Genomic DNA, 21,443 nt, shown 5'->3' with positions numbered 1-21,443 from the left:
ACAGCCAGCAGCCGAGAGCCAGCGGACTAGATAGACTACTGTCTGTGATGCGAGTGCTGTGTCGTGTTGTGTCTTGTCTTGTCATATGAATTAAGCACCATGCAGCCAGTATCTCACCGGTCCCGTTGACATTTGCAAGCCTCGACACCAGCGTGCATCCTGTGCATCCTGGACATGTCACCCGAGAGCTTGCAACCTTCACAAGACACCTGCGACTGCGACGGGACGGGGCTTTAGGAAATGTCGGCGGCTGTTGGTGGGGTTGCAGCACAGTAGGGTGGTATGGCGGGTGGGAGGCAGGCAGGGTGGGGTGCGTCGACGCTGCAACGCTAGAGCTGAGGTCGGGAGTGGATGATTCAGGCGAGCACAACCGCCTGTGAGTGGCCAGGCGGGGTGTGACTTGTGGGGACCTGGCGCCCGTCCGAAGAGCGAGGAGCAGAGGCCAGACTCGACAGCAGTCACCCCAAGTCACCCCCAGTCCCCCCCAGAGCTTGCTCCCTGCTGCTTTGCTTGCTTGCTTGCCTTGGCCTGAGGCCTTTGACGGCGCCGGTCTCTTCCACCCCCCCCTCCACCTTCAAAAGGCCGCCAGGTTCCCTCCAGACAATCCTCCAGCTCACGTGAATCTGGAACTGGTCACGAGCATCCACCCCCCTCTAAGGCGACGAGGCGCCCGACAATACAGGTATGCATTCATCAGCATCCATCTTTTTATGTTCGGACTTTGTCGAATCTGACTCTTGAGAAGCAGACACAGCCCTTGATCCCATCAAATCCCCATCAACTCCCCGTAATAGTTATTCCGACGAGGTTTTGTCGCCCACTGCCGCCCAGATCCCGCGCTGCCTCCCTATCAAACGCAATCAGCACCTGACTTGCCACATGACAAGAGATAGATCGTGTAAGTAGGCGGTCTCGATTTCTCCCCCATGCCGTCAAATCAGACCTCCAGCATCGTGTCCCAAGGTGGATCCCCAGACCGCATCAGCATTTCATATGCCATCTTCGGCATCCCATCTTGCTGTCATTTCCGTCGCTCAGCTCAGGGTGACCTGGCCTCATTCCCTACAAACTTGGGTCATCCTCCTATGTGCACTGCACTCCGACTGAGACACGGCCCAAGTTGGCGTGCCCCAGAAGCTCAAGTGAGCCCGACGCGAAGTCAATGAGAGCCTCCAAGATGAAGCTCAACAAGGTTCAAGTGGCCTTGTTGCATCTGCTCTGCTCGTCGGAAAACGCGTCTGGGCATAGCTCGCCTGAAAGACAACTCCTCAACGTGTGAACTTCAGATAGCGCAGCCGTGCCCCAGCGTCATGACGTGCCAAATGCAAATCTCTTTCACATTCTGACTGAACCGATCAGGCACTCGGCCTTGAGGAGCCCCGGTACACAATGTCTTCAGAACTCGCTGCGCTGGTGATGGCGCACGTTTCAAACCCGGAGCCCGATCTTTCAGCCCTCACCAGCTCCCCGCCTCAAAAACGAAAGCGCCCCGGGGAGACCTCACCAGACCTTCGCCGTTCCAAGCGAAACAACATGGGCAGTCCTGATCCCACGGATGCATACGTCAACAGCGCGATGGACACTGCACAAGCTGCTGCTGCTGGCGTTAACGTCTCCGACTTTAATGCTCTCCAGCAGGCCGCGGCTGGTAGTGACCACACTGACGCCGCTGACCCGGCCAACGCATCTAGCACTGCTGCCGCCGCCCTGGTCTATCCTACTATCCATGCCCCTCAACCATCAGAAGAGAACTTTGCCGCCCAGGTCACCGGAGACCATGAGGACCAACATAACATGGAGTTGGGCCCGTATACGCATGACGTATCCCAAGCAGATGGCCTGCCCATGGATCATCAGGCACTAGCCAACGTTGCCGCCGCCCACCAGCCGCCAGATCCTGGTATGCGCCAGATGGACGACATACCAGGGGCTCGATACTCGACAACACCGAATCCAAAACCGGCTGTTGGTTCCGAGGAGTGGCACAAGATGCGAAAGGACAACCATAAAGAGGGTCAGCACTCCCGCAACCCCGTATCTGCTAGCGTAATGAATGTCTGTACTTACACCTTCCAGTGGAGCGACGCCGCCGTGAGACGATCAATGAGGGCATCAACGAACTTGCAAAGATAGTACCTGGCTGTGAGAAGAACAAGGGCTCCATATTGCAGAACGCTGTGCGTTACATCACCAAGCTCAAGGAGGACGAGCAGCAAGCGGTGGAGAAATGGACTCTGGAGAAGCTGCTCACGGAGCAAGCTATCGCCGAGCTCAGCTCCTCGAACGACAAGCTCAAGAACGAGTGCGACCGTCTCTACCAGGAGCTTGAGATGTGGAAGCGGGTCGCCCAAGGAGCGGGGTTGTCTCCCGATGGCAACCAGAACGCGGATGGCACGGATCAGAGCAACGACCCGAAGCCATAGGATGATGTTATCGATTGGCCGTGATGAACGCATTCCTCTCTGCTTCTTCTGCGATTATTAGGTATACCCTCGTGGTGATCTCCGTCACCACCTTCTATTCAACCAAAGGATTCGCGTTCATCTGATTTTTTGACGTTGAAGGGCTGGGCATTACAGGGCGAGCTTTCTTCATTTCAAGTAAAGGGCGCAAGGGGTTTTGGGAGCAACTCGAGACATGTATGCGTGGCCCTATGTATGCTTCGATAATGGCGGGATGCTGTTTCCTCTGGCATGACGCTTATTTGTTTGTGACGGTGGGGCAATTGACAGCCGTATCCATCAGTGAGGCATCGTGGTTTGCTTCCATAGACTTCGTGTAGGCATCGGCGTTCAGGGAGACGGACGACAATGTCCACAGGCATCCTTATTCAGGGATCGAACGGATTCAATACTTTGCGGCCAAGGGGTGCTACCGGCGACTGCCATCATCAATCCCAAGGTATTTTGCTGAAACGAGTGGACTGATGGCAAGAGAAGTAGTCATGCCGTGAGAGCATCCAAGATCATGGAGGAGAAATCCGTAGCCCAAGTACTCGGGAGTACTCGAGACTTTGGACCCCAAACCCACGAGATCTGATAATATCTTACTACATCAGGCATGTGTAACCTTCCTCGCGGTGTACAGAGATCATCACCTGCACAATTGATTGCACGAAAATATGCTCCGTCGCATGGACATTCCTCTTTGGGCCACAAATGAGTGTAACAAGATCTTGGGGGTGGTACTGTGGGCTGGGCTGAGGAGATCTAGCCGCCTACCGACGTCGGCATCGGGGTTCACGATTCGAGACGGGCCGGGCGTGCATCCCCCCCCCCTCTCCCCCAGCCTAGGTTGGAGGCAGATGGGATTGACAAAGCAGGACTGCCACAATAGTAATAATAATAATCATGACAGAGAGACGAGGCCGGACCGGTCCAAAGCGCACGAGGCAGAGCAGCCGGATCGCCGCCGGCTGGACATGCCTGAAGCGGAAAGGTCTCGACAGGGACCCGGCGAAGCTTGGCCTCCGCCCCCTCGTCAGTGACCGTTGGAGATGCTGGCGACATGATGATATTTGCGAATTTTCAGAAGTTTCTGTAGAATTAATGAGAGGAAAGCGAAAAATATCGTAGCTACCTCAAGAGTATCAAGACTGCAAAAAGCCCATGAATGAGAGCCAGATCTCTTTGTTGTGGCGGACCGAGTGCATGTCGTGGAGGACCATCAAACTGAAGCTGGTCCCCGGAGAAGTCAATTGAGCTGCAGGTCGCCACTCCACTGATAAGCCGGTAGTAGCCCACCCCGCGATAGGCCTGTGCGAAAGGCGGGACCCCAGCTCGTGGTAGCTTTCCACTTTCATGAACCGCCGCGCCAAAGGGCGAGACGTAAATACTCCCCCCTCGCGCCCACTTCCCACCCTTCCTGCTGCGTGGTTTCACTTGTACTTGCGACTTCGTGGTGTACTGTACGGATCCAATTGATCAAGTTTTTCTTACCTAGTTCCCGTCATACTTGGTTCTCTAGTTTAATTTTCGGCGAAATACCGCTTGCCCCCCCCCCCTTCCACCTTCGACTTGCGACTCTCAAAACACCAAAGTATAAAACAGCCCGCCATGTCCGCTCTCCGGACGCTGTCACGGCGCACTGCGTCCAGCTCTGCCCGACTCATCTCCTCTCGTTTTGCGCCCGTGTCCTCTTCTGCGCTCTCCAGCAGGTCATTCTCAGCCTCCGCCAGCAACATGGGCCGCTTCGATGGTGTCGAGCCCAGCGCTCCCTCGGTCAAGACCGCCATCCCTGGCCCCAAGGCCAAGGAGCAGACCGCCGAGCTGAACAAGGTCTTTGACACGAGGAGCTTGAATATGCTCACCGACTATAAGGCCAGCATCGGCAACTATATTGCCGACCCGGATGGGAACGTCCTACTTGATGTGTAAGTTGCCGCCCCTCTCCCTCCTCCCCCCCTCTTCCGTGACACCTTACACGGTGCCTCACCGATGTGTCAGGACAGGGCGTGGGCTAACGCGGTGTTACCTCGGTGTGTAGCTACGCTCAGATTGCATCTATCCCTGTGGGGTACAACAACCCTCATCTGATTGAGACCATGAAGAGCGAGGCCGTTGTCAGCTCTCTGGTTAACAGGCCCGCCCTGGGCAACTTCCCTCCAAACGACTGGGCCGAGATTCTGCGGACCGGCATCCTCAAGGTGGCTCCCAAGGGCCTGGACCAGGTGTTCACGGCCATGGCTGGTTCCGATGCCAACGAGACGGCGTACAAGGCGGCCTTCATGTGGAAGCGGCAACAGCAGCGTGGTGGTGCCCACATCGAGTTCACCGAGGAGGAGCTCAACTCGTCCATGAACAACCAGTCCCCAGGTGCTTCCGAGCTGTCCATCCTGTCCTTCAAGACCGCCTTCCACGGCCGTCTGTTCGGCTCCCTGTCCACCACTCGCTCCAAGCCCATCCACAAGGTCGACATCCCTGCCTTCGACTGGCCCCAGGCCACCTTCCCCCTCCTCAAGTACCCCCTGGAGGAGCACGTCGAGGAGAACCGCAAGGCCGAGCAAGACTCGCTGGCCGAGGTCGAGCACCTCCTCAAGAACTGGCACCTGCCCCCATGCGCCGTCATCGTGGAGCCCATCCAGTCGGAGGGCGGTGACAACCACGCGTCGCCCGAGTTCTTCCAGGGCCTGCGCGACATCACCAAGAAGCACGACGTGCTCCTGATCGTGGACGAGGTGCAGACGGGCGTGGGCGCGACGGGCAAGTTCTGGGCACACGAGCACTGGAACCTGGCGACGCCGCCGGACATGGTGACCTTCTCCAAGAAGGCGCAGACGGCGGGCTACTACTTCGGCAACCCGGAGCTGCGGCCCAACAAGCCGTACCGGCAGTTCAACACGTGGATGGGCGACCCGGTGCGGGCGATCCTGTTCCGGGCCATCATCGAGGAGGTCGAGAAGCACGGCCTGGTAGAGCAGACGGCCCGCGTCGGCGACTACCTGTACGGCAAGCTGGCGCAGCTGGCCGTCAAGTACCCGGGCCAGTTCGACAACCTGCGCGGCAAGGGTCAGGGCACCTTCCTCGCCTTCGACAACCCCAAGCGCGACGAGTTCCTCAAGGTGGCCAAGGGCTTGGGCATCAACATCGGCGGGTCTGGAGCCAGCGCCGTGCGGCTCAGGCCGATGCTGACGTTTGAGGAGAAGCACGCCGACATCCTGGTCGAGGCCCTGGAGAAGATCGTTACGTCATTGCAGTAAAGAGCAGGGCACAAAGCATCTGTTTATTTGTTTATGGGGCGAACGTCGACGGTGACGGTGACGAGGACGGGTGACGCAGGAACAGGCGGATTTAAGGTTTATGAGTTGTTCAAGCATGACTGGGATGGCACGATGACTTTCTCTCTCTTTTTTTTACCCCCTATCTGGAGTTCAGTGTGTGCACGACATTAAGGGGGGATGGGTGGTGATAGCATTCTGCTCGCATTTGATATTGGTTTATTTGTAGGGGCTACTCATACCTCGCGCGGGTTATCCCTGCGTCCGGGCAATTTATTCATCGAAGTATCATGGCCGAGTCTTTAGATCCAGTACCGATGGACTGGAAACTGAAGATCTCGCGCGCGGGCGCCATGTTTCACGCTGCCGCTGCCAATTTTGTGTGCAGTCTAGTGCGTATGACCTCGTCGGGCCTTGGATGCAGCAACACAGGCAGACTGGGCGGCAGGGGACTTGACTCTTGGGGCGTACATAGTAAGACCGTCTCCGGCCGGGCATGAATAACAGTAGTCGGCCCAGGGGCCACCAATGATTTGCCAATGCTCACCGCGTTCGGCACCGGACTGCGACGCGGCTATTGTGCTCCTGGTCAAAGGCATTGAGTTGTCGCGGGCGGGCTGAAGGCATCATCCCGCCATACTGGTGCGGCAGGACTTGCGGTCGGCAGCCTCGCGTGTGGCGTCATTCCGCTCTGATAGCGCGCCTCTTCTTTTTTTGAATATTTTTTTTTGTCTTCTGGCGCGATTCTTCGCTTCGCTCAACCCCTGATACCTAGTTAGACAAGGTAGTTCCAGGGCTGACCGACTGACTTGAGTGCCGGCTGGTGGAATTTGATGCCTGACTACTACGCTCTGCAGGTGCATATATGCACATTTTCGTTTGCTGACTTGTCCCAAGCGACACCGCCTGGCGGTTGTAGTAGCATTGCTGGGTAGGCTGATGTTATGCGTTGGAGATTTTCCAAGGCTGAGGATTGACTCGGTTGCGGGCTTTCCTCTCTCGCCTCGCCCAGGCTGTGGGTCTGTCTGCCAGCTAACAGCCTGTGTTTCGTCGATTCGGGGATCGGAGACAAAATCAGATCGACGATTGGGAGCAAGTGTTGATCGCGATAGAGTCTGTGATAGGGACACCGACCACCCAAGTCAACAAAACAACCTTGCAGGCTTGCCGCTGTCTGGCCTGTGCCACGACAGCGGGTTGCCAGCCCGGATGCTGCGAATGTCCCTGCTCGCCTGAAGTCGGAGCCACATGGGGGGGGGGGGGTTTGACAATCAGACACAGGTACGATCGCCAAACGTGAGTAGCCGACAGATCAACCCACCAAGCGTCTCCCTCTCACGGACTTTCTGAGATTTGAGTGCAGAACCCTGCCAAGCTAGCGCAAGGCCTCCAGAGCTCCAATGATTGGCGGCAGGGCGGAATGAACGGAACCTAGAGTAATTTGAAATTGGGTTATCAAAGGCGACATCTGCAGCAGATTTTGAGTGCCACAGCGAACCAAAAAAGTAAGCACTGCTGCTGTGTAAGCAGTAATGAATGAGCTGCAGTCAAGCGGTCATGTAAGCGCGCATTGAGGATTTCCAATCTCCAGGGCCGCCAAGGGCCAAGAAAGCTTTGACGAACCATCCACCATAAACTTATAAGCAGGGACGACCCGAATAACAGATCCCGGGACGAGTGAATTGTCCGCGCCCGTCCCATGTCACCGGACTGCGTTGCTTCGGCGTGGGTAGATGGCAGCGCAAGGGACCATTGTCGCGAGGACACACACGCTGGCTCGGCAGTGGTTGTACAGTAATGCCCCCCTCCGCATGTTCTTTGTTCTGGAAGGCATGATGGAAGGAGGGGCATGCCGGCCGGGCGAGGCGAGGCTGGCGACGATGATGTCGTTGGGGCTGGGCTGGCATGAGACAGCTCCTGTGCCTGGAGGGTTGACCCTTTCCTGCACCTTCGCCGGCGCGGAGAATTCTATGCAGGGCTGCAGGCTAGGCAAGTGTTTGTTATGCCCGGGTGCATTGTCTTGCTGGTGACGTTTGACGTTGAATGTAGTATCTAGTTTTGATCGTGAGTCTGTAACCTGTAACCAAATGCCGATCGAGATGGTCCTCGTGATAATGGCACATCGACAGCTTGCTCTGTCGGGTCGTCCGGATGGGCTACCGTTGGAGGTTGAGCTGGGTGAGGATTGGGCTTGTTGGCTGTTAGTGCCAGGGGACCCGTTAACATGGACAAGGGAAAAGGAAGGGCCCTTGGTGCTTGGGTCTTGGGGAATTCTCGCCTGGCCTCGCGCGGTCTGGCTGAGGCCGAGCCCGTCATCTCAAAATTGATATGAAAGTCCCAATCTCGCTCGAGAAAACTGCATCGTCCCAACTTGATCTCTCCCACCCTTCTTATCGAAGTGCCAGAGTCATTCCTGCTGCTCACTCTGGTTTTTGCCCGACCGTCAGTGTCTGATCTCCCAAACGGCAGGCGTCTCGACGTCAACAACAGCTCATCCAACGGCCCCAGCTTGCTCGCTTGCCTGCTTGCCAGCTTGCTTCCCTCGCGCCCCTCGGCCCCCCTTTCGGCTCTCTGAAGAAAGGGAAAAAGGGATCGCCGATCCCGTTGCGCCCGTTCTGCCCCCAGAGCTTGCTCCCTGCCGATTGCCAGCCCCAAGGTGCATGAACTCCCCTGCCTTGGGAGAGCAACGCACGTACCGAAGAGCCGCGACCTGCGACCTGTCAGTCGATTCTTATTAATTGGACATCCTGCTCGACAACAGGCAATCTATCTGGTTCTCGCCCTCGCCCTCGCCCTCGCCCTCGCCTTCACAAAACAAAACAACAAGACAAGAGAACGCACAACAGCTACAGACTTGTTGTTGTTGTTGTTGTTGTTGTTATAGTACACCAGTTTGTTGTGCAGGCACACCACAGTCTCATCAACATCATTTCTCAAAGTGAGTACCTCAGCCAACGGCACACACTGTCTGACCGTATGTACTGTACGGCACGGTTCGGGCGCTAGTTCTCGCCTCGCCACCCAATCCCCAACACTCGCACGTCTTATCGCGGTGCCCAGGGCAGGAATTGGCGGTGCGCGCTTCTTCTGCGCCTCCCCGGCTCCTTCGCGCTCCTCGCCCCTGGCACTGACAGGACTGACTGGACTATTCCGGTCCAGCCGACTGTGACCGTGTTCAGTGCCAGTGCAGCCAGCCTGAGCCAGTGCCAGTGCCTGGGCCTGTGCCTGCAAAACTGCGACGTGCACCTTGCACCCTGCAGCCTGCACCTTCCCACACCTTCAATTTCTTCCCCATCAAAAGCTCTCCCGGCAGTGTCGTCGGGTTTGCTTCTCATCCTCCTTCTCCTGCACTGCACAATCCAGCCCTCGACCATCTCACGCGAGTCTCCTCCCCTGTCTGGGCCCTTGCCACGCCAATCTTCTGCCCAATCTGTCCCAGACAATCTTACAAAACCGCCTCGCACCCGTCAATTCATCCGTCAGCTCTTATCTTATTGACTTTTCCTCCCTACCAGCTCCTCAACAATCGAAGCCACCCGCTCAATTGAACACCGCCACCGCGTTGGGAGAGCTTCGCATCCACCTGCCGTCATCTCCTGGCCTGTCAAGGACCGATCAGAGATGCCTAGCAAGCTTTCGAACCCTTTTTCAGCCCTGTCCAACATGACGCCTCACGAGAAGCTTGGTGACCGTAGGCTGTCCCAGTCTCGCACCAACCGTCTGACTCAGCTCTTTTCCGCGTCCCCCAAGAACAAAGAGCAGCTTTCTGCTCAGCAGTCTCTGCTGGCCGTGCAGCAGGTTGCCACCTCAAATCAGATCACCGCTCCCTCATTATCGCTGCCGACCATCTCTCTATCCACCGCGACCGCTGGCGAGGCCAACGACGATGAGCCCTCGACTACCCTATTCCAGCCCCCCTCAGACGCCGAGGACAGAATCAAGAGACGCGCAGAAGCACAGTTTGGTCCTCTCCTGCATTCAAGCCATAGATATGTCAGCAGACACCACGGCGGCACTCTGGATCCCCCCATCGAGGACGAGCCTCCTTATTACTATGTCCTCACCACGTACATCAGCTATCTGCTCTTGATCTTCTTCGGTCATGCACGCGACTTCTTCGGCAAGCACTTCGGCGACCAGAAGCGCTACAGCAGCATCCGGGCCTCCAATGGCTACGCTCCTCTCACCGATGACTTCGACAGTTTCTACATCCGTAGGCTGAAGAGGAGAATCGACGATTGCTTTTCCCGTCCAACCATTGGCGTTCCTGGTCGCTACGTGACACTGGTCGACCGTACGTCAACCGACTACAACCAGAGCTACACGTTCCCCGGCACCTACACCCAAACCCTGAACATGAGCTCTTACAACTACCTTGGTTTCGCCCAGTCCGAGGGGCCTTGTGCAGATGCCGCAGAAGAGTGCGTCCGCAAGTACGGCATGGCTGCCTGTAGCTCTAGGGCCGACGCCGGGACGTCTGACTTGTGTCTCGAGGTTGAGAGAGAGATTGCTCAGTTCGTCGGAAAGCCTGCTGCCATGGTCTTCTCTATGGGTTACGTCACCAACGCTGGCTCTTTCCCAGCTCTCGTCTCCAAGGGCAGCTTGATCTTGTCTGATGAGCTCAACCATGCCTCCATCCGAGTGGGCGCCCGTCTGTCTGGCGCTATCATCAAGTCCTTCAAGCACAACGACATGGTCGATCTCGAAAAGAAGCTCCGGGAAGCCATTTCCCAAGGTCAACCCCGCACGCACCGCCCGTGGAAGAAGATCCTGGTTGCTGTTGAGGGTCTGTATTCCATGGAGGGTAACATGGTTGATCTCCCAGGCGTCATTGCCCTCAAGAGAAAGTACGGTTTTTACCTCTACGTCGATGAGGCTCACAGCATTGGTGCTCTCGGCCCCAGGGGACGTGGCGTCTGTGATTATTACAAGATCGACCCCAACGAGATCGATATTCTTATGGGTACTCTGACCAAGTCCTTCGGTGCTAATGGTGGCTACATTGCTGCGGAGAAGCCCATCATCGACAAGCTGAGGAGCGTCAATGCCGCGACTCTGTACGGAGAGTCTCCGGCCCCTGCTGTTTTGATGCAAATTCTGGCCTCCCTCAAGATCATCGACGGTGTCTTGGCCCCTGGGCAAGGAGATGAGCGTTTGCAACGAATCACCTTCAACTCGCGGTACCTCCGACTTGGACTTAAGCGTCTCGGTTTCATCGTCTACGGCCATGACGACTCTCCCATTATCCCTATCATGCTCTACAACCCGGCCAAGATGTCAGCATTCAGCCACGAGATGCTCAAGCGCAAGATCTCAGTAGTCGTCGTCGGCTACCCTGGCACGCCGCTGATCAGCTCACGAGCCAGGTTCTGCGTCTCGTCTGCACACAACAAGGATGACCTGGACCGCGTGCTGGCTGCCTGCGACGAGGTCGGTGACATCCTTCAGATCAAGTTCTCCTCAGGTATCGCTGGAGGAACCGACGAGCCACTGCCCACGGGTGTGTCAGCCGAGAACGAGAAGGAGTGGCGCAAGGCCAACGGACAGGAAGTTATCAAGCCACCGCGCTGGAGGTTGGAGGATGTGATTGAGTGTGGCGCTCGTGATACCCAGCTGCCTCTGCGATAGGTGTTGTTCAGGAACATTATCTGCAGGCACTACTTAATGTCTATTATTGCTTAGACGATACCACCTGTGTTGTGTAAAGGAGGGGAAAAAACGAAAAAGAAACAAGAGGGGCGAGCAAAGGGACTCCTCAAACAACATTATGACGGCGTTCTTATTTTGATGTAACGTATATGAGAAAACTTTTCTTCACTTCTACCGCGGTTCAGAAGTCGAACCTTGCGAGATGCGCATTTACGTGGGGATGGTTTTTGGGGAATGAGAGGCTGGGCTGTCTTTCTTGCTTTGATGCTGTCGACGACGATGGCTGAGGGTCTGGTCCTGGCATCCACCATGATTATTTTTGCATTCTTCGGACGGCCATCGCTAGAGCCTGGATGATTGAAATCTCTGGGAGACAGAGAGATTATAGATAGTCGTCAAATACGACATTCTAATACCCCATTCCGTTCAACTTGATCATCTTGTCCCACTCTAACCATGTTTCATGCTGTGTGACTTGAATTGTACTGTTAGTCAGGGCTATGATATAGTGTACTCGCGTATGTAAACACAGCTTGATGGCTTTTTTCATGGGAATGAGGTCACGTAGTCAGAGTGCTGTCTCTGCCAAGTAACAGCGGAAGGAGGCTTTCAAGTGGAAGGCTGTGAGGAGGAAGTTTGTGAGGGAGAGGTTATCGAATAGAAGTATATCCTTTAAGAGGCTCTACATATGACTGAAATACAAGATACAGGGATTTGTACGAGCTGTAAGCAGATCAAAGCCATAGATTGGAACCGTTCACCTGTCCTTCATGTCATCTGGCCATCTCTGTACTTTGAAGTGAAGCAAGTACTTGAATGTGGCCCGTGCGCTTCCTTATTACGCGCTTGGTGACCTAAATTGCCCCTCAACGCGTCTCCCATCTAGAGGCTTCATTGATACAACGGGGTGGCCGGTCAACACCAACCAAACAATTTTAAAGACCAGATTCCCTTCTCCTGCACCAGGTGACCTGCTCAATACCAAGCTCTCTGGTCCATCGTTGGCTAGAGAGTCGATCGCCACCTTCGCTATCCATTAAGATCATCACGTTAGCGCGCTTGTTAACAGAAGCGAGGATCCTCACTACCTCATCGCAACATTCTCACAGATACAACATACTCAACTGTATCGGTTCTGCCTCATGATCACCAACAATAACCTCACTCCCAGAAGCAACGAGCTGTCCTCGAGATGAGCTCATCTAAGCGTCGCCGACAGCAGCAGCAGAGGCTCACCTTCGAGCCTGTCTCTGAATCTAGCTCACCAGCCCTCGGCCAAGGGCTTTCGCCTGCAAGGGTCAGATTCCAGTCACCCAAGGACGGAAGTCCAAGCAGTCGTTCAGTACGCCCCCTCAGGATGGCGCGATCCAAGAAACCGAAGCAGCAGACATTGGATGCATCGCTTGGTATGTGTACCCCATCCACCTTATTATTCATCCCTGTTTATGTAGTATCCATCCCTGGCGCTTCTGGTCACTTCGCACCATTCGGGCTTTTGCACAACAATACTTGCAATCCCGCAAACGGTTAACACAAACTTCTAGGTCAGAGCATAGCCAAACAGCCAAAAGCTATCGGAGGGGGAAATGACAATCAGCCTGTCTCCCTTGGGAACGATGTGAGAATGCGACAGAGGCAGCCGCCTTCTCCGCCCATGTCGTCTTTCATGTCCAAGTCGAATAAAGCATCCCGTCGCATAGTAGACAGCGACTCGGACACCCCTGCCGAAGAGGATGGCGAAGTGGATGACACAGATGGCGAAGGTCCCCTGAGACCCGAGATCACCCGGAGAGATCTAAGCCGGCCGAGTCAGAGAGGCGATGAGCCTGTTATTACTTTAGAAGATAGCGACGATGATGAGCCCAACATGCGCTCGTCTCAATCCCTTCCAAATCAGGCGGCCGTTAGTGACGACTCCGACGTACCCCTGGTGACACCGCGGTCCAGCGCGCGTAAAAAGGGCCGGGCTGTTGTGGATGAAGACGAAGACAAAGACGACGACGACGACGAGGACGATGATGAGGAAGACGTGCAGAGCCCTACCAAGAGACGGAAGCTTACCCGCAACGCTCGTAAAGTGAGTCCTGTGGCCAGCAGTGATGGCTCAGATTCGCAGTCGAGTCAATCGGACCGCCAGGTCACTCCGCAAAACAAGAAGTCTGCTTCCCCACAGTCCTCGACTCGCAAGATGAGATCGAGAGCGCGCAGGGGCCACCGTTCTGAGAAGGAGAAGAAGATGGAGCTCTTGCGCCGCCGAAGAGCTGGAGAGAAAAACCTCACCATGTCAGACCTTGACACATCCGATGAGGAGGTTGATGAGGACCAGGGTGCTCTGTATGATACAGACTCAGACCACCAGGTTCTTGAAGTCTTTGACGATGAGTCGGATGAACCCGCGGAAGCTGCAGCACCTGCTAAGAAGTCAAAGAAAGCGAAGAAGAAGCAGAAGGGTCAGGCCTCGAGCAGACGCAACGCAGAGGACGAGGAGGGTACCGCCGACAGCGATGGAAATCTGGAGGGCTTCATTGACGAGGATGACGATACGATCGGAGTTCCGGAGGAGGCACTTTACCAGATTCCTCTGGAGTTCACGCGGGCCGCCCGCAAGCCCCTCAAGGCTCACTTCAAAGATGCTGTGGAGTGGCTCGTCCACCGCAGGATCAACCCTGCCTTCGAGAGGGATGATGAGGTCTACAAGACGGCCTGGACGCGACTCAACGATGAGGTTATCGGCCTGGCGCAGTCAAAGTTCATCTCGTCTGTCTGGAGGCCTGATTTCTACCGGGTCCTGCGGGCTCGCCCGTACATCGAGCAGACCGAGCTTGGAGCGGGTCATCTCGGCACCGAATTTGAGAAGTGCCAGGCCTGCGGAAGGTCGAATCACCCAGCGACGTGGGCTATCAGTTTTAAGGGAAAGCCATACGACAGCTACACGTTGGACGAATTGGAGAATGACACGACCACCGACTCGGACGACGAGGAAGACTCGGAGGAGCAGCCGGACATCGACGCGAATGGCAACAGCCTCCCGCCCGAGGACAAGGAGTTCTTCGTCGGCACGACGTGCAACAGCAATGCCGAGACGGCCCACAACCTGCTGCACTGGAAGCCGGCCCTGCGGGACTGGGTCAACAACTCCCTGCAGAGGGAGGGCTGGCTGGCGCCCGAGAAGCTGGCCGAGCAGGACGGCATGAAGCCCAAGAAGCGGCGCAAGCTCGCCGACGGCATCGTCGAGGACTGGGACGAGCGCGGCATCGTCAAGCGCCTGTTTGAGGACTTCAAGCAGGTCGTCAAGATGGCGCAGGAGAAGGACACCGCCAAGGCGTCGAGAGGTGGGCGCAAGTACGTCCGGTAAAGGGTGCTCGCCTGTGTGGTGTTGCTCGACCTCTTATCGTCAGTGGCTGTGAAACCACGACCTATCGCCTCTTGCTTCTTGGACAGTATCTGGTTCACCTGGCACCACGCCTCCCATTCTGTTGGCAAGGCACCTTAACCAACAGCTTTATCTTTGGATTCTGGAATTATTCTCGGTCTCATGTCTTCCTTGCATCCGCCCTGCTCCTAGTAACCACCGAGGGCTTGGCTGGTTTTGACTTCTAATATGAAGAGGCGAAAATTGGCGGGTAATGATGATAATTTTACTTCGAGCTTACTGCTCATCTGGCTCGAGGGGCAATCGGCTGAGAAGGGTAGTCCCTTTCTTTTGATGGAAGGGCGGAATAAAGTCTACTACGAGCATGGCATTCACGCCTGGCCAGCAATCGTCGTTCGAGATGTACATATCATGGCTTCCTTTCCACCCGGACAAAATTGCGTGCTGGCTTCGCCGAGCAAAAGTCACTGGAAAATCAGGGGCCATTGGGTTGATGGAGGAGGGCAAGCTCTTGTGGTTGATTAGACCAAGGATGAAGGCTCACACGAGCTGGTGGTTCCAGGACAGGAATCGGTTTTCTCTGACGGACATGGTCCATAGATTAATGATGATGATGACACTCACTGGCGGTGAGAATTTGATGCTAGGAGCTCTAAGATCCTGGTACTCGTTGCCTTGTTTGGCTCTACTCTTCCATTGAGATAGGGAACATAATCGGTGGGATAACCTACTCCTTTGGGGAGGATATTATCCCTTTGGACCTTCAGATTTTCTTCAACCCTCGTGCCCGTCTTTTCCCCTTCTGCTTAGCTGCCTCATTTGTGTGTGTCGTACAACAACGTGTGGTGTTGTGTTTGTGTGAAGATAGTCGGGACAGACCAGCCTCAGGATGGCCCGTCTTTCTTTCAACAGTGTGGTTTTCTGTTCATCACCTACCAACATCGTCCACACATTGCGTGCCCCGAACTGAGTTTCGACAGTTTGACCAGATGAGCCGGGGTATATCCACATATTGCGCGACATATCATAGGATATGTTTGTACCTCATGCTGGGTCAATAAGATCAACAGCAAAGGAGAAACGCATCTATTCACTGGCAGGCAGAGAGAGAGGAGGAAAACGGCGACAGCATAAAAATCAGGTGCTACCAAAGAAACAGCAAGAGCAGGACGGACCATCCGAGACGGTGAGCCAGACAAACCATCCCCAACACGCGCAAAGTCCCAACGGGGAGGCCGTGCCACTGGTCGGCCCATTCCCTCACTGATTATGTTTCGGCACATGCGCACTTGCTTGTATTCCGTCCCGGTCATGTTCCCGATTTTTTTTCTGTCCCTCATAACAAAGAGAGAATGGGGAGAGGGAGAAGGGGAGGCGCCGATAACGCATGTTTCATCCGTACGCTCTCTGCAACCCCATCCCGGCCGGTACGGGGTTGAGCGTCCTTGCAGCTCCAGCACAATCATACGATGTCCCGCCCAGAGGTTCCCCCATGAAGTCCTCCAGCTACGAGTAAGGTCAACCTCTCGACGAGTGCGGAATGACAAAGAGATGGCGAATGGCGAGCCGTGGGGGGAAATGGATGTGTGTTTAATTTTGTCCCAGAGAATCGAGAGTAAAAAAGACCCAGAAGAGATCCTTGCCAGCGGGGAGAGGGGGAGAAGGGCCTCTTCCGCAATATCGAAGACAATTGAGTTTCCCAGCCATATCAAAGCCACAAGCCGTCCGTTCATTCAGCCATCCATACATCCAAGTCCCCTGTTCCACAACACCACCCCCAAAGACCATGTCCAGAATTTCGTCCGTCCGCCCGTCCGCCCTTCCGTTGTGCCATCCCCAAACCTTCCCATGCCAAAAGATCCTCCGCACCCTTGCCTTCTCGTCCCCTGTCGTCCATGCTCCGGTTCCTACATGGGGTGGATACCATCCCGAACGAATATACAACGGTCGACAAGAGGCGGCCGGAACGGAGACCGTTACCCGTCCAGCCGGGACCGTCTCACTGATAAACATGTCCCTGTTCATCAGATACCATGACAACCCGCTCATATGATGCCACCAGGCGGATCGTAGCCACCTCTGGTAGAAGCTGCTGATCCCAGCCCCGCGCTCCCGGGCGCCTCCCCTGCCGCGTCGGCCTGGGCGTTGTTCGTCTTCCTCAGCATGAACATGGGCTTCTTACCCTCCTTGTCCAGCTGCTTGAATAGGATCAGCGGTTTCTCTTCCAGCCCCAGGCACCGCTCCTGGTCCCCGTATACTATATAGAGGGCGTACTGGTCCCACGGGGCGTTGATTTGGTATTTCTTTAGCGCCGCCGGTAGGACCTTGTAGCAGGGGTCGTCCAGGCTCACCCTGAACGACTTGAATATCTCGACGGATGCGTTGCTCGAGCTTGGCGTGTCGGGTGCCGGGGTCTGGCCTCGTCTCGGCGCGGCATTTGGTTTGTCGCGCGGGTCGTAGCCGTGCTCGTTTTCCCTGAAGGTAGATCGGCTGGAAGGGGTCGGTTGGTCGGCGCGGTAGGATCGGGAACCTAGGGTTGTCCCGCCGATGCTCGGTGGCGATGTGGGTGAGGGCATGTTTGGTGATGGGTATGAAGGTGAGGTTGCGGTTGGACCCCCTGATCCATTCATAGCAGCTAGATGCGATGATGACAGGACAGCCCTCTCTGCGGCGCTCGACGGGTCTAATGTCTGTTCCACGATGCCTCGGTCGTGGCTGGTCTGTAGATGTGATGGTGATGTAGTTTTTGGTGTCGTACCGAGGACGATCCGCTTGGTCGAGTATTGCCGCTTGAGGCTGGCAGACTGACTGCCAATAGTGGACGGCGTTGGGGCTGGAGGTGAAACTGTAGTGTCGTAGCTGTATGATGCTGTTTGTTGCCCATTGCTCACGTTTGGTAAGGGTTGTTGGGCGTCCTTCGCCAGGCGCAAGGCTGGCAGCATGTCCTCCCGTAATCGCCGGAAGTCATCAGCTAGTTTCCTGAAATCCTGCTCAAACAAGTTCATGCGCTCGTCCCTTAGCCTAAGCTGTTCCACCAGATGTTTGATGTCTTTCAGCGTCGCGGTAGCATATTGGGCCTCGGCGTCGGCAGCTGGAGAAGAGGGTGTCAGTCAGCATGGTCTTTAGAACTCGAGCGAGAAGGGACGGAAAGCATCAGGGGCGAGGATGAGGGGCCATCACATACATAATGGTACATAATGGTCGTTTTCTATTGGCACGTCCTGTGCCTTCTTGACGTCGTAGACGCTCTTGAGGACGGTCAGTCTGTGGCCGACACTAGTGATGCCCATGGACTTGAGGTCATCGTGTAGCAGGGCGACCAGAGCTTCTCCGACGATTTCATTTTCTGTTCGAGTGGCGCATGTCAGAACTCCAGCGGCAGACAGGAAAGCAGCGAAAGACAGTATTTTCACACGCACCGATGAAACGATCCGAGTATTGTTGGAGGCCGATTGTTGCGATGAAATCGGCGACCTCGTCAACAGACCATTCGGATATGATGGTCTCAGGCAGGCGATCGGCGCTCGAACGGTAGCCGTATGTGGTAGGGGTGTGTTCGTTGGAAGGAGGGTCAGAGTCGGTGGGCGAGATGGAAGCGTCGGTTGCGTCTATTGGGGAGCTCTCGTGGAGGTCTCGCTCGTATTCATCGTCGGCATCAGACTCGGCGTAGGCCGTGCCGGTGTTGAAGCTCATGGTCGGGGCTGAGTCTGGCCTGGGCTGAGCTTTGGGCAGGGCAGGCAGGGCGGATTAGTCTGTGGTATCGGTCTGCCAAGGTCGGGTCGATCTTGAGACAGTAAGGTGGAGGTTCGATGATGGGGGCCGGCCGCTGAGGATGGAGGGGAGGCGAGGCAGGGCGAGGCGAGGCGAGGCGCGACACGGATGGTCGAGGGGCAGATTAGGATTGGGCACACACACGTATGGCAGACTATCGTGTGGGAGGTATGGGCAGCGGGTAGGAATGTATGTATTTCGTCAGGTGGAGGGCGGTAGTGGGTTTGGGCTCGGGAGCTGTTCCATGAGTTTAGGTTGAGGAGGCTTAGCTCGTCACCATCGAGGTGCAGCAGCCAGCAGCCAGCAGCCAGCAGCCAGCAGCCAGCAAAGATCCACAGCCCACAATCCACAACCCACAGTCCACAGCCCACAGCGGTTACAAGGAGGGAGCCTTGCGATCTGGCACACGGTGCTTGCTAGCTGGTTGGTGCGGGCCTGGGTGTTCCTTTCTGCTGGTGGCCGTGCAGAAGTGGACGAAAATGTGGATGGATGACAGTGTTCCCTAAACGGACTTTGTTGAATTGGATTGGGTTCGGCTTGGGCGAGGGTGTTTCGTTGCTTCAGGAGGCAGGTTGGGTTCTTGTCTCGTCGATTTCTGAAGCGGGCCCTTGTTGCTTGGGTCGAGCAGTGGTAGCAGTGGTAGCAGCAGCAGCAGCAGCAGCGGCGGCAGCGGAAGGAGGAGGAGGATGATTGAGGATGAGGGCGACAGATACGGAGCAGCACAGTGCGGTGGGTGCTGCACGGTACAGGATGGACCAGTTCGGTTCAGCAATAGTAATAGTATTGCAGCAATCAAGGAACAGCCAGGTCAGTGCCCGTCGGGGAAAGGCTGGCACAATATGCTGGTGGAGACGGCGTGAATCGTGGGAGTGGATTGGCCCGACTGTGACGGCGGAGACTCAATGGCCGGGCGCTGCTATTGGAAAAGTGATCTCAGAGTCTTATTACAGTATTTACTGTGACAGTAGGTATTGACAGCATTGGCTGGGTGGGAAGGCCTGGATGGATTGCTTGCATGCGGGCAAAGATTTGGATCGTCGGGCCAGTCGAGCGGCCAGAACAGTCTTTCTGTCTGTCTCTGTCTCTGTGTCTCTGTCTTTACTGTATCTGCGAGTGCGAGCCGTTGCATCGACAAGCGACAGGTACCTAGATAGGTCTAATACTGCAGTCAGTCTAACAGTGTATGTACCCTAGTAGTCGTAGTCTACCTAGTATGGCAGCGTGGGTAGGTAGGCACGTAGGTAGTGGATTGGTGGGCAAGGGACCTGGATCTGAGGCAAGGTAGGTGATGGCCTCATCAACTTGCGACCTTGACTGCTTTGGGAGTCACTGCCCACTCAGCCATTCAATCACCCCCAATGCCAATGCCTAGCCTACCTAGACGACCTCTCTCATGCCAATACCACCCACGACATTAATGCCAACGCCCATGCAACGGCGCCCCTGGCCATCATTCATCCATCATCATCCAAGAAATCAATCAATCCGGCCTCTCCTTCTTCACACAGCCTTGACGCTGGCGGCGGCTAGTCTCGTGATTGGATGACAGGCCCTGCAGCCCCTCCTATCAACGGCTGCCAGGACCTCCAACCTCTCCTTCTTCTGTTCTCGTCGTCGTCGCCGTCGCCGACTCGACTTTGCGCAGTGTTGAAGCCTATCTCCAGTTTCACATCATTCACAAAGCAGGTCAGCCATGGCCACTCGCTTCATCCCCCAGGCCCACGGGCGAGACATCCACGGACTTCCCTCCCTCTGACCTCATCCATCGCTATGACGCCCGCCTGTCACTTGTTACACTTCGAGCCTAACACGACTTGACCTCAATCACTCGAGGCCCTCGGCATTGAGTCTGCCCAAAGAGCCCGGCCCCAATCCTGCTGATCGCCGCTATTCCAAATCCACCGGAAAGTCCGCAAAGAGGACTCGTAATGGCCTTTCCAGTCACTGGCTGCTCTGCTCCGGTGTGCAAGGCCGTCATGCCATACCTGGACTTGGATACAGCAGCCAAGCCTTGTCCCCCGTCATCCCGCCTTCTCACAGGCGCCACACACCTATGCCCGAGTGGCTTCCCTCCTGCCCCTCCTGCCCACGCAATCCTCGGTGCTACAGGACGATGCAATGTGCGGGTTGCACTACGGCAGCCAGTCGGGCACGCACCCTTGGCCTTACCGTAGGGGTCCAGCCCTATATATATATATATATGTATATATATATATACATGTATATTCAATCTCTTTCTGTGCATACCATTACATATTTTTCTTGTCCTCCCCGCCGGCATGCGATGAAGGCTTCTCCCCTCCTCTTCACGTGCTGCGCATATATCCCTTCATCCATAATTGCTCGAGGCCGCATAGCAGGCGCCGGCTTAGCTTCGTTCCCGAAAGTATAAAATAGTGGGCTCCGGCCCATCTGCGGGTCAATAATGCTCTAACATGCCACCCATGCGCTCGTGTACTCGCCAGCCTATATATCTGCCAGTGCAGATTGCTGAGCTATTTTGCCTCCGACGGTGGCGATAGGCCACGAATCCCGTCGCCAAACAGGGAACGATGAGAAATTCTGTGTCAATGTAGGCTTGAGGTCGCACAGCTAGGACCAAAGATGCCATGCGCCTGCAGGAAACGCCTGCCCGACCGGCTCTGCCGCGTTGCAACTCGCCCGAAGAACCACGAGCCTTACATGCCCAGTGCCAGCCTCGCGGCTCCGCCCGGGGCTGTACAAGATATAGTAGACTTAAGAGATGAATCTGCGTCATGGGAACCAGCAAGGCTTTGGCGGTTCGCAGATCCCATCCCGATCAGCCTTGTCGTGCGTGGAGGCGTCCGAGTCAGCGCCCTTCGACGTCGGTGCTGCTAACACGCTATGATATCCCGTGGACAGCCTGGCGATGGGGACTTGCAATCTAATCCGGGCCATTGAAAGTCATCGATC

The 21,443-nt window shown here is 55.8% G+C and overlaps 5 protein-coding genes across 5 annotated transcripts; 4 read left to right on the top strand and 1 right to left on the bottom strand.

The window, feature by feature from the left end:
• Positions 1-1,177: 1,177 nt before the first annotated feature.
• On the top strand, positions 1,178-2,423 carry J7T55_015049 (uncharacterized protein; the record flags this gene model as incomplete). The annotated part of the gene is made up of 3 exons (XM_053133305.1): positions 1,178-1,273; positions 1,360-2,014; positions 2,077-2,423. 3 exons carry the CDS (start codon positions 1,178-1,180, stop codon positions 2,421-2,423), a joined length of 1,098 nt encoding a protein of 365 aa, XP_052988778.1.
• A 1,632-nt stretch (positions 2,424-4,055) lies between these two features.
• Positions 4,056-5,698, top strand: J7T55_015048 (uncharacterized protein; the record flags this gene model as incomplete). The annotated part of the gene is made up of 2 exons (XM_053133304.1): positions 4,056-4,372; positions 4,486-5,698. The coding sequence occupies 2 exons, from the start codon at positions 4,056-4,058 to the stop codon at positions 5,696-5,698; spliced, it is 1,530 nt and encodes a 509-aa protein (XP_052988777.1).
• A 3,681-nt stretch (positions 5,699-9,379) lies between these two features.
• On the top strand, positions 9,380-11,344 carry J7T55_015047 (serine palmitoyltransferase 2; the record flags this gene model as incomplete). The annotated part of the gene is made up of 1 exon (XM_053133303.1): positions 9,380-11,344. The coding sequence occupies one exon, from the start codon at positions 9,380-9,382 to the stop codon at positions 11,342-11,344; it is 1,965 nt and encodes a 654-aa protein (XP_052988776.1).
• A 1,213-nt stretch (positions 11,345-12,557) lies between these two features.
• On the top strand, positions 12,558-14,720 carry J7T55_015046 (uncharacterized protein; the record flags this gene model as incomplete). Its single annotated transcript, XM_053133302.1, has 2 exons — positions 12,558-12,771; positions 12,910-14,720. 2 exons carry the CDS (start codon positions 12,558-12,560, stop codon positions 14,718-14,720), a joined length of 2,025 nt encoding a protein of 674 aa, XP_052988775.1.
• A 2,063-nt stretch (positions 14,721-16,783) lies between these two features.
• J7T55_015045 (uncharacterized protein) lies at positions 16,784-18,431 on the bottom strand (the record flags this gene model as incomplete). Its single annotated transcript, XM_053133300.1, has 3 exons — positions 16,784-17,829; positions 17,923-18,084; positions 18,158-18,431. The coding sequence occupies 3 exons, from the start codon at positions 18,429-18,431 to the stop codon at positions 16,784-16,786; spliced, it is 1,482 nt and encodes a 493-aa protein (XP_052988774.1).
• Between the last annotated feature and the right edge of the window lie 3,012 nt (positions 18,432-21,443).

Source organism: Diaporthe amygdali (genome assembly GCF_026229845.1).
Source record: "Diaporthe amygdali strain CAA958 chromosome Unknown NODE_36_length_484128_cov_64_979186, whole genome shotgun sequence".
Classification (NCBI taxonomy): domain Eukaryota; kingdom Fungi; phylum Ascomycota; class Sordariomycetes; order Diaporthales; family Diaporthaceae; genus Diaporthe; species Diaporthe amygdali.
Note: the sequence above shows the minus strand (reverse complement) of the source record. Positions and strands in the feature narration are given on the sequence as shown.